This window comes from Silurus meridionalis, chromosome 10 (genome assembly GCF_014805685.1).
Source record: "Silurus meridionalis isolate SWU-2019-XX chromosome 10, ASM1480568v1, whole genome shotgun sequence".
NCBI classification, from domain to species: Eukaryota; Metazoa; Chordata; class Actinopteri; order Siluriformes; family Siluridae; genus Silurus; species Silurus meridionalis.
The window spans coordinates 12,444,657-12,460,502 of record NC_060893.1 but is presented as its reverse complement, the minus strand read 5'-3'; the positions used below and the strand labels follow the sequence as shown (position 1 = coordinate 12,460,502).

Below are 15,846 nucleotides of genomic sequence, written 5' to 3'. Positions count from 1 at the left end.
ATACTGTATGCTTGTTTTTTTCAAATGTTTAGACATAATTTGAAAATTGTTTTTTTTATTCCATGGGTTACATTCAATTGATTAATAATTTTTCTTGCATCATATAACCTATTTATCTGCTAGGATGTATTTATTTGGATGAAGCAATACCATTTCCAGTGACATATGGTTATAGCTCTCTGCTCTTTATTACAACGTTTGAACCATTTAGGATGTTGACATAAGGACACATTATCATTTGCTTCCATTCAAATGTATTTTAGTGCATGACTGTTATCACTTTATTTACACAATAACACCAATATTGGGTTGAAGGCAAAACATGAAACACCTTAAATGGAAAATACATATTTCTTCTGCAACTACTGCAACTATAATAAAGAAAATAAAAAGGGTTATAGATAAGAAATTAATTATTTTTTGGGGGCATTCCTTTGCCATGAACACTTTATTTAGCAAATATCACATTTCTTTTTTATTTACATTATGCTCATATGTTTAATTGATGATGCTGAAAATGGAAAGCAATAGAATGAAAGAAAAATCATAAGTATCAAAAGAATACTAAAATACAGGAGACTAGCACAGATTTCTAAAGTGCATTGTTTGAAACTTGTATAAAAGAGCAGCACTGTAAAAACTTTACAGAATAAATTCACAATTTCTATCAAATAAATAAAAATTAATATGGCTGATTAGTGTGGTACATGAAAAAATTCATATGACATCAAGTTTGGACTCGTAGCAGATGGCACATTGGCACAGCAGCTGGTTTGATTCTAAACTTAAGATATGTCTGTGAAGATTTTTGCATATTCTCTATGTTTCTGTATGCAGGTTCTCTGATTTCCACACACTTCCAAAAAACATGCCAAAGGTTAGTGAATATTGCTCCTTTATGTAAATGTGTGTGTGCATGGTGCCAGATGATGAACCTGCATCTCATTAGTCTTTTCCACCTTGCATTTCCTGGATAGGCTCAGGATCCACTGGGACCTGGAGTATAAATGATTTGATGAAAATACAGACTTGTTTATATATAATAGAAGCATTTCCAGTACAAAGAACAACATTCCTTAAAAACTAAATAGTACATTTATGTAACTGTGACTCTGACAGTGCATGGTACAATTATACTTTTGAGTCACTGTGTTTTATGCTGATGAGAAACACTAATCTATGGGAAAAAGCGTAAGAGGCCATGTAAAGTTTGAGAGTAATTGGAGGCATCATTCCTTCTTGTTTCACAGTTGTCCCCTCACTTACTGCCAGTTTTTCTGCTTAGTGAGCTCTTAATGCAACTTGGGCTTGTACTGAGCATGACCATCCTCTTCGTTTATTGCTCTCTCTCCACTTCCCCAAACATACTCTTTTCTTTCTTTTAGTGGCAGCTGGCTGTTCTTTGTTGGTCTCCTGTGGCAGGGTGTCGATCGTGCCTGGGCTGTTTAACTGAAAGTCCAAAAGAAAGTCTTTGGTGCTGCCGGCAGCTTTGGGAGCTTGGGCACCCCAGGTTACATGTTGGAGGTTGGCTCCACCGCTGGACGTGGTGTCCCACACATTGGCAGTGTGTACCTGTTTAAACAGCTCCTGCAGCCAGATTCGTCTCTTCCTGTCCTGCAGATAGCGCCCACGGTCATGCATAAGTTGGGCTTGACTTACTGACCTTCTCCTAAAATATAAACATCATACTTATTATAGACATTTGGTTGACATAGATACAGTATCCATTTTCTAACAAAATATTAATGAAGTGCATAAAGTTTTTCTTAGTTTTTAGTTAGTTTGGTTTAGTCTGATTGTTTTTGGGTTCTCTGCTCTTGTTTTGAGGTCCCACTGCCTTGAGAATCTAATTTTACCAAGGCCCTGCATGCTGTGCTTATTACTTACTGATTGAATTTTTTTTTTTTATGATAAAATACATTTTTCGGACCCTAACTGGGTCAATTTTCTTAGCTTCTTACAAATGGTTCACTTTCTAATACTGAAACTTGCTATTAGACAGATAAAATGCAGTAATATTAAATCATACAAGCAGTGCTCTGTCTCTTTTGCCATGTAAGATAATCATTCTAGTGCTGCAAATTTGCCAGGGTTTCAGACCAGAGCATTTCCTTCAGGGATCACATTAAGAGCTTTAGTTGAAAAGAGAAAAAGAATTCAGACTGTGCAGAGCAGTTGGCCCCTGTTCTGGAGTTAAGAAGGCCTGGTTTAAGTAATTTATGTCAAATTAATGTTTCACTTGGAAACAGAAATTTCAATACAAATATTGTCTTAGGTGTGGTCAGTTCTCTCAACAATTATGTTTATTTTCAATCAACAGTGTGTTTACAGGGCATCAACACGTACATTCTGTTGCTGAGAGCGTGCATGGGTTGCCCTTGGACAGGTAGAGGGATGCTTAGAAGGAGCACAGCAAAACTCCACTGCCTTAGCATCGTGCTCATCCACATAACTTCTCAGACACTCATCTGGAAAAGAGTCAGACTACAGCTAAATATGTTTTAAACATAAAAATGTGCAGTTACTGATTTAAGATTATATTTATAAAAATGTGTATATTTTTTCAAGATGCATTTTAAATACTTATAATTCAATTCAAAAGTATTTATTATTCACTATCATCACCTAGATCTAATTGCTAAATGACATCAATATAAATGCTTTACTTTGGAATAATTTTAGTAATGAAGAATAAAGTATTAATGACAAAATGGGAAAATGCTATGTGATACATGTTCTTTTTAATCTTTTCTCAGATTACATGCAAGCACAGTGTAAACTAATATATTGATTGTACTATCTAATGTCTCAGTGTTCTATTGTACATAAATTACTATGCTAGAAACAGAATGGAAGCAATGCATTATTGTTTTTAGATATTATGGGTTTAGTTAATTAGGTAGCATGAAAAACATTTTCATGAAAAACATACCTACATGTGCTCCAGCAGAGTAGATCAATGTGTACTGCACCTCATGGCCATTTTGCTATACCCTGTATGTGTAGCTGCATTCCAACTAAACCATGCCTGGATTGCATTAGCTCTTGGCTGAACAATGGTATATCCAAATGTAGAACGTCCAGCAATCAGTAAACCGATCTCAGCTGAAGTATTTTTGCCTTCATATGCATGGTGAAGAACCTGCTGGCTGCTCACACTGCTGAATGGCACTTTATGGCACTCAATCTAAGGTGTGGGCGTCTCTGATGCTCTCCAATGGTCCACCAAACAAGTCCAACAGAATGAGCAGGGAAAATGAGAGAGAGTGCTCTGTACTCCACTTTGACTGTGTGTGTGTATGTGTGTGCCTGCCAAATGTATACCAGACTGACACCACACACACTCTAAGAAACTCACAGGCACACACCTTCAGTGGAAAGAGGTTGGCTTGTAGGGTCCCAGAGCGGGGGATAGGGGAACACTAAATAATGGACAGAAGAGGGCATAGTAGCGTAATCCTGTTCCAATAAAGTTATAGCATTTAGACTTTTCAACAATTAGTGTTTATTTGGTCTCTAGTTAACCAGTAGTTCATGATTATTACTGCAATGGATCTAATTACAACTGTGAAATTAAACTGTAATCATGTCATGAAAAGGTTGAACTGAAACAGAAATTGAATTTTAGAGCCAGACCTGGTAGAAAGGTGTACTAACTAAGCAGAGAGAACAGAGACCCTCCCTGCCCAATAGATGTGCAGAACTGGGTGAAAAAAGCAAACAGTGTTGGCTGACCACTGTCCCAAGAGATCCCAACCATAACCTCAGTAAAACCCAGCCTGTGGGTAGGTCTCCTGCCCTACTAAGCAAACCTCATAGCCATTTAATGGTTAAGGTGGTTTTTGAAAAACACACAATTCAGTAACACTTCATTTACTTATTTATATAATGTGTTAATATACATTAACCTGTTAAATATTATTGAAGGACTATCTGTAGAAATTATTCACTTTAATTCTGTGTCAAATATCGTTTGTTATTTGATGATGGCATCTCTCATGAAAAGTGTGTCTACATTTATGGATTTTTCATTATATTTCTATTCAGAAATGTAGTACCAATACATTCCTGCTATCTGTGTCAGCTTTTACTATTCTATATCACAACAAAACTATCAAACATTGCCATCGCTAGATAGAAAATATTCCAGAAAGACAAAATATAACAATATCCTAATATCATACATTTAAGCAGAATAGCTGACCCTTTTTTTTATTTGTTTCTCAGGTTTATGCAATTGTCACTTACGTATAGCTTCAGTAGGTCGCTAGGACAAAGAGCTAAATTAATGTATATGTATTTTAACTGGTAAGAGGATTTTAACAGTATATTATGAAAAGCACCCATCAATGAAAAAACACACTGAAAGTAAGTAATTATGAAGTAATGGTAAAGATGTTTTTTTTTTAAGTGAGGATGTCACTTTTGTCACCTCTAAGCAAGTTTAATGTCTAACAAGTGTCAAACATGTTTATTCACTATCACCTCTTATTAACACTATTCTGGTGCTGTTTGGCCAATTGTAGCTTGTTCTGTTCTATAAACACACAAATAAGTGACATGAAGATTTGCTCTTGGCATCGTAACATGCAAAGAGGAGTTTGGCTTCTGTGAATCCATTGAGCTTCAAGTATAACCACAGGTGATTTAACTCTGTTACCAAGAAAATGCTTTTTATATAGGAGAAAAACATTGTGGTCTGCTTACTGAGACAAGTAAATGAATAAAATGTGTCATTTAACACTCCCTGTGTTACCCCACTGACCACTGGCACTTGACCCTCTCAGCACTTGGAGAAACTATGATACAGCACCTGCACTGGATTGGACCAAACCACCCAGTGTACAATCTTGCAGTGAAATTATTAAGACTGATGTCCCCAGCAAGGCCAGTATTTTTTGTTCTACCACTGAACGTCGGTAATTTATCATTCAAACATCCCACTGGTTTGTGTTGTGTAGGTACTCTTGGACCTCAGTTCAGTGGGTTTGATTCTGTGCCAGAGACAACATGGCCACCTTGCCAACAGACCGTTTAGAGCCCTAGCTGTGAATGCTTGTCTGAGAGTTACAGTAAATCCTTCTGCTAGCAGCACTAAGAAGTTTGGAAACCTACAAGGCTGCTGTGCCCACCCTCCCCAAACCTCCCACCACCTTTTTGCTTCTTGAATCTCACTTCTATTTCATAACTATTTTGCTATTTACTAGACACACATTATCAATTAGTTTCATATGAGTTTACTATTGTTTTACATAAAATATGGGTTAGGGTTAGTCAAGTGAGTTTCTTAATTGCCATTGGAATGTTACATTTGTGGTGCAGCTCGCTAACAAGAACACTGCAGCCAGTGGTCATAAATTAGTCGTTTAATTCAAGTAGCATTACGTCTGGAGAAAACTGTAAATTTTAATTTAAAGGCACCAGCAGTGTCACAGTTTATGTCCCACAAGTTCTCAGTTCTTAAACAAGGTGAATAAATATAATGAATTAGAGGCTTTGAATAAAATGTTGACTGTGGTACAATACTGAAAATGTAACTTTGCCATTATACGTTTCTCAGTCCAAGAATGAACAGTAGGTTATGACATAACATGTAGAAATGTCAAAGAAAATATAGACAATTTTTCACTTGTTTCAGAAAAAAAAGCAGGTGGCATCCTATGTGGTCTGTCAAAAATTCTCCAGCGATTGAATCTCATGCACAAACATGTCTTGATTTTATCTAATCGTCTGGAGGGAAAACTCTTCCAGTAAACGGCTGGTTTATTTAGCAGCCTACCACCCAACCATATATAAACTACACAAATATTTACACCATAATGAAGTGCCCCATCTCTATAATTAATTCATTGGAATTACACACCACAATTAATGTAAAAGAGGTTTCTTAGAACATGTATGATAATATCTTAAGTTTAAGAGGAGGGGTCTAGGTGAGGAAATTATCCAGATTTTGGACGATCATACATCATAGGTGTTATAGGTTCTCGACCTCATCCTCTGTTGTTGAGGGGGGCCTAAGGAGAAGTCTGGGACACGGCACACCGGAGCTGTGTGTGCTACCGCACAGTAAGGCCTTTTGCTGGCTGCCATGGCGTTGGCGACCGCAGAATTGCAGTGTTTACTTTAAAGCTGGTGCATAAGAGAACAGCAGACCACCAGGACTCGCCACCCGCTGGGCCCTGGCAAATCCTACGGCTCATCTTTGTTGAAAATGGCTCAAGAACCTGTCGTATGTACAGGGCCAAGCTAAATTTAGCAACAAACTGAAAAACCTTTCTCATTCTTAAAAAGCAGTTTAAGTTTCTATTCAGAGAAGGGTTCAGTAAAGTAATACAACAAGATAAGACCTTAAATCACTATGTCACATTACTAGTGATGTCCCTTCTATTAATAATATTTTACACATCTCTGTTTAATAGAACAAAGCATCTGGCTCAGGACTGAATAAGTTCTGTAATTTCTACTCACAATTTTCTCTCAAATATCAGCAGTCAAATATCAAATTCTAATGTTTGTATGCTTCGTACCAACAACATTTAAATGAACCTAATTCTGAAATAACGTGGTTATTTATATAGAAGGATTTTTTAAAGATTTGTCAGCAACAGTTGAGAAATAATGTTAGCAACTGTATTTAAGAATAATGGTTCCTATAATCATGGCATGTTGAATCAATCAGCTAACGTGACTGTTGCTGTACAGTCTTAATAAGCCAGATACTGTTTCTTGGGAAAGTAGGACGGTTCTGCTGGTAAAGGTAATTGTGCTTGGCATCATGAATGAACGCTTTGTGCCAAGCTCTGTACATTGGATCTCCAATGTTGAATTCCAGCGATAACAAGCAATAGTTACAAAAATGAAAACCAGCAAGGTAACACAGTAGGTGGGCAAAGGAATCGGCTTGCACCTATTCAAGGTCTGTTAAAGTGATCTGACAAAGTTCACACTGCTTTTGAATGCAACCCTGTATTGACATGAGCTGACCTTTATCAATATCTGCCAAACAAAACAGCACGATGGCTCAAATAATAATTGGACAAATAAATGGAGAAGTTGCCTGGCACATAATTTGTAAGGAGGTGGGCTGCCGGGGTTCGGGAAGGGGTGTCTCACTTTCCTCCAGTGAAAGATGTTGACATCAAGGTGTGTGTCCTATAAGTACAGTTTGGACTGTCAACAGGCGTATATACTGTGCAAAGGCTGCTGGATAGTTTTTTTCCATGCCAGGACAAACCTTTTCAACTCATGTGAAAAGCTACCATCTTAGTCATGCCTGACACCAATGGCCTGATGGTAATTAGTTATGAATAACATCCTTTGAGGAGCCTAAAGCTTTAGGGTTTGTCAAGAATAATGTCTTCACTTATTTCACACCACAGTAGAGCGAACCTTAAGAGAATATTGAGTAGCACTGTTAGCTGAGCAGCCAGCCAACAACTTAAACAGCGGCACAAAAAGGTGAACTTGAGATTTATGTCATGTCACCACTATGGGCTGAGGACCATTAAATACAACATGACTTCTGGACAAGTTCCACAATAGTGTGTGTGTGTGTGTGTGTGTGTGTGTGTGTGTGTGTGTGTGTGTGTGTGTGAACCAAAATGTAAGATTCAAATAAACATGTAAATATTGATTTAATTGATACTGACTTTAATTGCTGTATGTACACAGTGTAAACATACAGCCTACTTATTAGTGTTTGTGAAACAAACTCTACAAAAACTACAATCTGTGCACCAATAATGAATCTTTATGATTTATGATTATTTCCCTTTTGCCAACTTTGATCTAAAGTTAAGGCCAACTGGGCCTGCTTAGCAATTTTATACATGCTGCATATGTATTATGCATAAGAGGGTGTAATCAGTTAATCAGGTTTTAAGAATTCAGGAATTAAGCTTCTGCACCATATTGTTTTATTTGAAACTAAAAGACAAATATCTAATATTCACATTTATAAATCTGTCATCAACTCTATCATTTATGCTCCTTTGCTTTTTTTAAAACCACTTTTATACACACGATTATTAACAATTGCACCGTGTCTCTCGGGTTCCTTTTCCTGAGGGCCGACTGTTATGCTTTAAAAGACACTTTTTTGTAATTTTTGGCTTATTAGGTATTTTCTGTGTAAATAAAATAAAGTAACGGGTGAGGAGGTGTTTCTTAGAAGCTTGATGCTTTTAAAGCAATACTGCCACCACACTATTGGCAATGCTGTGTCAGAGAACCTGGTGAAGATTAAGTGCTGAAACTCATGTGGTTTGAGGCAAAATATAGGCATCAGTTTTATAAGCTATAGTGCTCCCCTTAATACATTTGTCAGGGCAGAGAGGTGTGCCACCTCGAACCACTCTCAAAACCACAGTGAACTGGAATGCTAAAACACTAGACAGTGGTCAGAATGAACACCCAGACTCACATGCATGCATACTCTTGGTTCATTGATTATGTGCAGGCCGTGAAACTGAGCTGTGAGGAAAGTGTAGTATTTGGTCAGACAGGCAGTGGAAAAAACCTGTAACAAATCCAGTGCTCAGACCCACATTTAAACATGTTCAAATAATACAATATTTATTTGTCCTCTGTCCTATTGTTTGTTAGACCTTCAAGCTTTAAACATTTTTTTTTAGTACTAATGATTACCCAACTCTTAAGCCTATGCTCATTAAAGTAAAAACAATTTTTTTTGGTTGAGGGCCATGGGACGGAAGAAAAAGTAGCTTTTTCCCAAACTGTTATTATATTATAAAAACAGTTTTATTAAATTTTATTAAAATAAAATTTGTCATGATGTCGTGATTCCATAAAATGTACAAATAAATTAGTTTCTAGTGCAATGAAACTATTAGTACAAAAAAAAAAAATTTTAATAAATAAAATCCTGTTTGTGGTACAATAGTGTTCAGAATTAGAAATGAAGATTGGTGTAAATGCCAATTCCTTCTTTTCGTATAAGGAAAGGTGGGCCAAATTGAATGTCAACACAGGTGAAAAACTCAGGCTCTAGTTTGGGAGACATTTCACCACTATTAATGATATAGCAGTTGAACTTCCTTGTTCACCTGCAGGCTCAGTAGGATCTGAAGGTCCAACCTGTGCTTGCACCATGATGACCTTACTGAAGATTCTGCACTTTTTTGTATATGTTAAGATCATGAGGTTCTAAAGGGACTTCCTGGTATCTATAATAACGTGTCTTCTCTTATTTTTTTCACCCTAAACCAAAGCTAGTTTTTTTAACTGTTGTTGGCATTAAAAATATTATATATATATATATATATATATATATATATATATATATATATATATATATAAAAATTTTTAAATGCCTGTATTTAAAAAAAAAACATTTTTTGTATGTATTGAATCACTGATTTTTTTTTTTTTTTTTTTATAATATTTGTGGCATATGGTCTTAATTGTTAGCAAATTATCTTGCCATGACCATTTGAATGTAAGAAGCCTGACTGCTGCAGACGATGAATGAACACAATGTCACAGACGAGCCCGGCCTGCCCATGTCTCTGAACGTGGTTAAGGCCGCCATCTTGAGGAACTTTTGTTTTGTTTCACTCAGGCGATTCTGTGAGAATAAACAAATCCATAGATTTACAAACAGGTTGGAAAGGGCGTTTAAAAACTTCTATTATTACATATCGTTTTATTCAACTGGCCTTGAATCTCTTACAAATGTCCAGACAAAATAAACTGAAGCAGTGGGTTGCGCGCCCCCGCAGCTTCACCGAGTCCATTATCGCGCTCTTTGATGCGGCGGTTGGTCGCTGTTTGCTCTGCACCAATCCCGTTGTGCTTTACTAATCCAAACTAGCCAATAGGCGCTCGTTTTGTTACACCGTCTCGGATAGAGGCGCGCACGGGCCATCGGGATCCAGCAAGCCAGTAACGGAGGTAATTATTTGTTCTTACTTGTGTATAAACAAAGCAAAGCCTTGCAAAAAAATAACTACATATTATTTATTAAATATATATGGGAATTGGGCGGCGGTAGGAAGCTCTTTTCAGAAGTAAAGAGTAACAAAATATTTTTGCCGCGTAAATCTGAGTCTATTCAACCGCTGTGAAGAGCTGCAGCCGGTTTGACGTTTGTCAACAACGGCGCAAGTTCATTAAGTCTTCATGAGGTCTGTTCTGTGGGTCGCAATTGTATTCTAATTACTCTTTACTGACCTCGCTTTTTTATTTAGATACTCTGCATCTACTTCGGTCTGGAAACAAGCCGCTAAAGCATGTCGGATTTCCTTGAAGACCCGTCCGTTCTCACAAAGGACAAGCTGAAGAGCGAGCTGCTGGCGAACGATGTTCCTCTTCCCAGCGGTGAGCACAGGAAAGATGTGTATGTCCAACTTTACCTCAAACACCTGACCGTTCTGAACAAGAAACACTCCCCGACCGATACTTTCTCGAGTGACGAAGAAATAACACCAGTGATCTCTAACAGAAATCGATCAGGAAAAGTAAGTGTTGATTGATTTTCTTTTGGGTTTTTTTAAAGAAAGAAAAACTCCTTAATAAGACCGCAAAATGTTAAATTCGAGTTAAATCGGTTTGTGATCAATCTGAAGAAAGCCACGAAAAAGACGGATAAGAGTCGGAAAGAGGAGGTGGATGTTGCTGGTTTGACCGACAGCGACTTGAAGGATCTTCTCCTGAAGTATGGCATCAATCCTGGTCCTATAGTCGGTAGGTCCTCTGCCCCACAGTGACTAAAATGCTTTTCCCAGCTAAACTTAATGACCTATATGACTTGTCTGCATGTATTTTCTTTAATACATTGTATATAAGACTTCAGACTGGCTAAAGACTTCACAGTTTGTAGTAAGTAGTGTAAGTGTGTTAAAAAAAAAAAATCTCCATAATATCCAAGGTACGTATATGGAAAATAGAATTCAGTTTTAAGGAATAGTCCTGCCACCTAGAAATTAAGTAAACATACATAAAGACCCTGCCTGAGTTAATAAAGAATAGTAATAAAGAAAAAAACTGTGTTCTGATTTTTGCCTGCACCTGTATGTTACTTTATTCATACATTTACTGTAGTTGATTATGTGCCCTTGGGATTTCTTATTTGCTCATAAACAATATATATATTTCCACGGCTGACAGCCTCAACTCGTAAACTTTATGAGAAGAGAATTCAAAAGCTGTTGGATCAGCCTCCTTCAGAAACCACACCACCTGAACCTGAAACAGCAGTTCCAGAGACAGTACCTGTCAAGGCAGACGGCAGTCAGAACGGCAACACGCGCACGGGGGAGGAACAGTACAGCGACAAGGAAGAAGGTTGTAATATTCTTGCCTTATTTTTTTTTGTCTTTTCATTCGATACGACTGTTACAAGTGATTTTATTTGTGGTATAACCACTTCTTCAAAATCATCAGAAATGTTTTTCTGTGTTTTTAAAAAATGTTTTTAAAAAAAACATAACTATGTTGACACATGAAACTTTCACATATTTGTTTATACGAAAAGACAGGAGATTCTTCTCACACTGCCTATAATTAATCTAAAATATCTATCGTAAAAAATGGGTAGTTCTGCACATCTATTGTATCATTTTATGCATTTGCAACTTGTCTTGAGGTATTTCCATTTATTTTATGCTGTTTTGTTTGTAGATATTCAACCAGTACCAGAGCCAGTTCCTGTTACACCACGGTTTGTGAGAAGCCGAGGAAAAACCCCAGTGACCACCAGGACAAGCAGCAGACACAGCAGTAAGGTAAAAATGTGGAGTGATATTTTTGGATTATAGCCACGAAGCTTGGAGAAGCCAGAAAAAAGTTGATTTACCATCTCTAACATGATAATCTTTTTTTAACTATTTGAAACTGTTGAGTAAGGTGTCTATACAGAACAAAGTGGAAGTTCTCAGTTATGTAGGCCATTCTTAGTCAGATCCTAATTCCCCAGTTCTTGGACAGGATTTCATCATTATGCAATTCATGGCTTGTTATTGTTCCAGAAAGAGACAGATTGTGCTCAAAACTGCATAAAGAATCTGTTTAAAGTGAAAGAACAGTGTCTGAGGCCTCAACAAAAAACTATGCGTATGTTTTAGGTATAATTACCTCTTAACCTAAAAAATTGATAGTTTTCTAGCTAACCTGTGGAAATTCTAAGAGACTGTGATACAAAAAGATACAGCACATGTTTTGCAGAGTTTATGACCATTTTTAGAATTAATGTAATATTTTGACCCTTTATTATCCATAATAATTTGTAAACTAATTTGAGTGCAAGAAGAACAACTCAGTGTTGAATTGTTTTCCTTTTGTTTTTAAATGTATGGGTTTTTTCTTTTTTTAGTTTTTTTTTTTTTTAAGAGTTCCAGTAACCTTTAATAACCTTTCTAATGATTTTTTTCCATTCCATTAGTATTGTTGCCATAGCATCGCAGGTCTGATGACTGACTTGAATATACACTTTGTGATATTTTAGCAGGTAGAGGGGACAACAGTAGCTGAAGAACAGTCCTTTTCTGTGGACAGGAGTGATATTTTAAAAGAAATATTCCCTAATGAACCTCTTACACCCACAGGAATTAGGTGAGTATAAATTTTAAAGTTTCTCAGGCTGAACACATCTAATAAAAAATTTGTTATTGCAATGCACGTGTGTAGGTTTAAACAGAACTGTGTGTGCAGTAGAGCTGAAACAAGTAACCTCATGTAATTCGAATAAAAAAAAAAAAATTTGCCTCGATGCTTCGTTTAGTCCATTTAACTACACACAGAACATTGTGTTTCCCTGCGGACCATTATTACACTATTAAACTCGGGAGTGCTCTGGAAGGGAAAACACATGTTGCAGAATGAAAAAATGGAGGAACGAATAGAAAACAACAAGGGGCGAGGAGAAGATTCATATGGAAGTTCGTTTCTGCCACAAATTATTTTTTTTTGTCTAATTCCAACTTTTGCGATTCCAAGTTTTTTCCTCACAATTCTGTAGTGTCAAAAATGTTCACACATTGAGAAAAAAATGGGCTGCAATTAGTAGAATTGCATGGTATCAAACCATGGCCTCCAATCCTTCAGAGAGAACTCTAACAATCAGCTCTGGAGGAAACGGAACAAGACAGATGAAGCAGAGGAGCCTCGTTCATGCACCAACAGCTATAAACTTCAGGCCGACAACATGGTTACCGGTGGATACGCCAGAAATATTAACGAGAAATAGTCAGATTTTTGAGAAAAAAACCTCAGAATTACAAGATATAAACTTGTATTTGTGAGAAAAAACTCGCAAATACAAGAATTATTCAAACTTGTTAAAAATGTGGCAGAAACTGGCTTACATATGATTTAGGCCAAAGAAAATGACAAAACGTTTCCTAAGGTTGGTCATTTCAACCTCAAACATAAAAAATAAATTTTAGTTTTAGGGTTTTTTTTGTTTTGAGTAATCTGAAATTAATCATTACATTTTTATTTATGATTTATTTTTATTTATATATTTGTATTTGAATTTTGATGTAATATAGAAATGAAATGCACTTATTGGGTTTAGTTTTCATAATTATTGCTGTGTGCATTTTCAGCAATAAAATGTAAATCTTTCTAAAAAAAAAAAAGAAAACGAATAACTTGTTCATTTTAAGAGACGTCTCATTTTCTCTTGTATATTCAAAAAATGCTTCTCATCCGATTGCTCGATTAATCGATTGAATAATCGGTAGAATACTCGCTTACTAAAATTATCGATAGCAACAGCTCTAGTGCAAAGTAACAAAGTAATACAGTTCAACAGAATAAGAAATTAAACATACTACATTAATACATTAGATTAAGTTTAACATCTTGTGTAAACTAACTGCATCAGTTTCACCATGTTTCTGGGTCTTCATATACAGTGCCACCTGTCGGCGGCCTATCCATGGGGCAGCTGGGCGTCCAGTGAGGGCACATGACCTCTGGCCAGAAGAGTCTTTCCTACACCAGCATGTGTTCACAACCACCAAGTCATCGCTCACACAGAGTCACAGCACTCCATTACATGCCTCATCGTTCTCTCCACCGTCTGAGCTGCGTCCATGTCGTCGCTCCTACTCCATCTGGCTCAAACTGCTGGTGTTCCTTGTGCTGGCTGCTTCACTCTACCTTGTCTTACAGAATGTGAGCAGTGAGCAGATTGACTCCTGTATAATCTTCTTACAGGACAGGGTGGTCACGCCTCTTCTCACTGTGATTGGTGTTATCGGCCAGAAAGAGAATTCTGGTACCAAGTGAACACGTCTTCTCCCAGTGTATCTATGAGCTGTCTCTATTCTCAGACTTTAGCCACATCCTCATCTGATTGGAGGATCAACATATTGGCAGGGTTTGTGCTTATGATTATTGCAGCGCAACTTCTCACTCATGTCTAAATGTGTTTTTTAAGTAGTCTGTAAACTGTGTTTTCACCTTGTTTTTACTGTTTTGTAGCAGGGTATTGGGAGAGGAAGACATTTCTGTAGCCTTGTATTATGACAAAACAACTGCCACTGTGTATGCCCATAGGGCTTCTAGATATTCTCCATTACAAAACTGATTTGTTTTAGATGTCAACAGATTCTTTTAATGGTCATTAGTATGCTAAAAAGTACTCTTTTGTGCGCAGTTGATTTTCCTAAACATTACTGTAAGCACATACATTTTTTTGCTGTTCCGGTTAATTAATAATTTACCAGGATAGCAAAAATATTTTCTATATGAATTGTATCATTGTTTGTCTTTGTGTATAGAAGCATGGAAATGTGTTTAAACTACTAGACTACATGGTCAGTTATGCACTGTATGTTTAGTGCTGGTTTTTCAACAGACCATGGTTCACATCTTTATACTCTGTGCACTCCTCTCAGGCTATAGATTTTTCCCTTTTATTTTTATTCTCTCATTGGTTTTGTGTAAGATGACGGCACATTAGGCATGTTCTCTACATGTATTGTGAAAGTCCAATTATCAAACGCAAGAAAAATCGTCATAGAACAAACTTTAACCACCCAACCTGCTTTTTATTTTCTGGGCAAACACTGGTTATCATTAAAAGCAAATTTTCTTTGCTGCAGCTGAAATAATTCAGAAGGTCACATTTGCATCTGTTTGACAAGCATAAAATAGTGTAGTTCAAATATATACATTTACAGTAAACTTTTGTTTTGATGGTTGAAAATGTTTTTTGTATTTTACTATTTTAATTTTGAAAATGTCTCTGCTTTCTACCTGCAATATTTTTGTAATTTTATTTTTTCCTTTTAAAAATATTTTTTTTTAAAGACTAGTAAACACAGTTCATTGGAAGGGTATGTGCCGGTGAGGTGCAGCAAACATTTGAAACCTGCTGTCCAAAAGGCAGAAAGTGTTTAAAAAAAAAAATAAAAAAACAAAAAAAAAATTAATACATTTTGCACTTTGATACAGGGCAGCTATTAGAATCTAATGGTTAACTGGAATGTTTCTTCCTGATGAACTGTCTGTCATTGGTTAAATATAACAATTGTGTGAAATAAAAAAAAATGTACAAAAGACAGTTTAAATCTATTTGATGTTTTCTGTTCTTACATTCGGATTATAGTAAGCAATATTCTGTATGATAAGGTCCGTGTTTCTTGTGTATGAGAATGTGATTTTATTACTAGTCCTTCATATATATATTTAAGGACTAGTAATAAAATCACTCATATAAATAAAATAAATTTCCCCACTGTGGGACGAATAAAGGTATATATGTGTGTATATATATCTCATATATATATATATATATATTATACCCAACAGTGTATACAGTTGTATATAGGAACTCTTGGTCAAGCATGTCAGAAATGTGAGCCTGCTCTGTTT

General features: G+C 36.4%; 1 protein-coding gene and 1 long non-coding RNA gene across 2 annotated transcripts; one reads left to right on the top strand and one right to left on the bottom strand.

Annotated features, from left to right (window-relative positions):
* Nucleotides 1–1,591: 1,591 nt before the first annotated feature.
* On the bottom strand, nucleotides 1,592–3,678 carry LOC124392822. The gene is made up of 3 exons (XR_006927223.1): nucleotides 2,933–3,678; nucleotides 2,347–2,468; nucleotides 1,592–1,669 (listed from the first exon to the last, which is right to left on the bottom strand). It is a non-coding gene; the product is annotated as an uncharacterized LOC124392822 (long non-coding RNA).
* A 6,099-nt stretch (nucleotides 3,679–9,777) lies between these two features.
* tmpob (thymopoietin b) lies at nucleotides 9,778–15,535 on the top strand. Its single transcript, XM_046860120.1, has 7 exons — nucleotides 9,778–9,915; nucleotides 10,212–10,481; nucleotides 10,590–10,707; nucleotides 11,131–11,307; nucleotides 11,644–11,747; nucleotides 12,467–12,573; nucleotides 13,881–15,535. Exons 2-7 carry the CDS (start codon nucleotides 10,254–10,256, stop codon nucleotides 14,254–14,256), a joined length of 1,110 nt encoding a protein of 369 aa, XP_046716076.1. The 5' UTR covers nucleotides 9,778–9,915; nucleotides 10,212–10,253; the 3' UTR covers nucleotides 14,257–15,535.
* The last annotated feature ends 311 nt before the right edge of the window (nucleotides 15,536–15,846 follow it).

What these genes read in the sequence shown, in the direction of transcription:
- tmpob (XM_046860120.1), top strand. Translation starts at nt 10,254, where the DNA reads ATGTCGGATTTCCTTGAAGACCCGTCCGTTCTCACAAAGGACAAGCTG. An exon ending in GTACAGCGACAAGGAAGAAG is followed by an intron (nt 11,308 to 11,643) that starts GTTGTAATATTC and finishes TTTTGTTTGTAG; the next exon opens with ATATTCAACCAGTACCAGAG. An exon ending in GCAGCAGACACAGCAGTAAG is followed by an intron (nt 11,748 to 12,466) that starts GTAAAAATGTGG and finishes GTGATATTTTAG; the next exon opens with CAGGTAGAGGGGACAACAGT.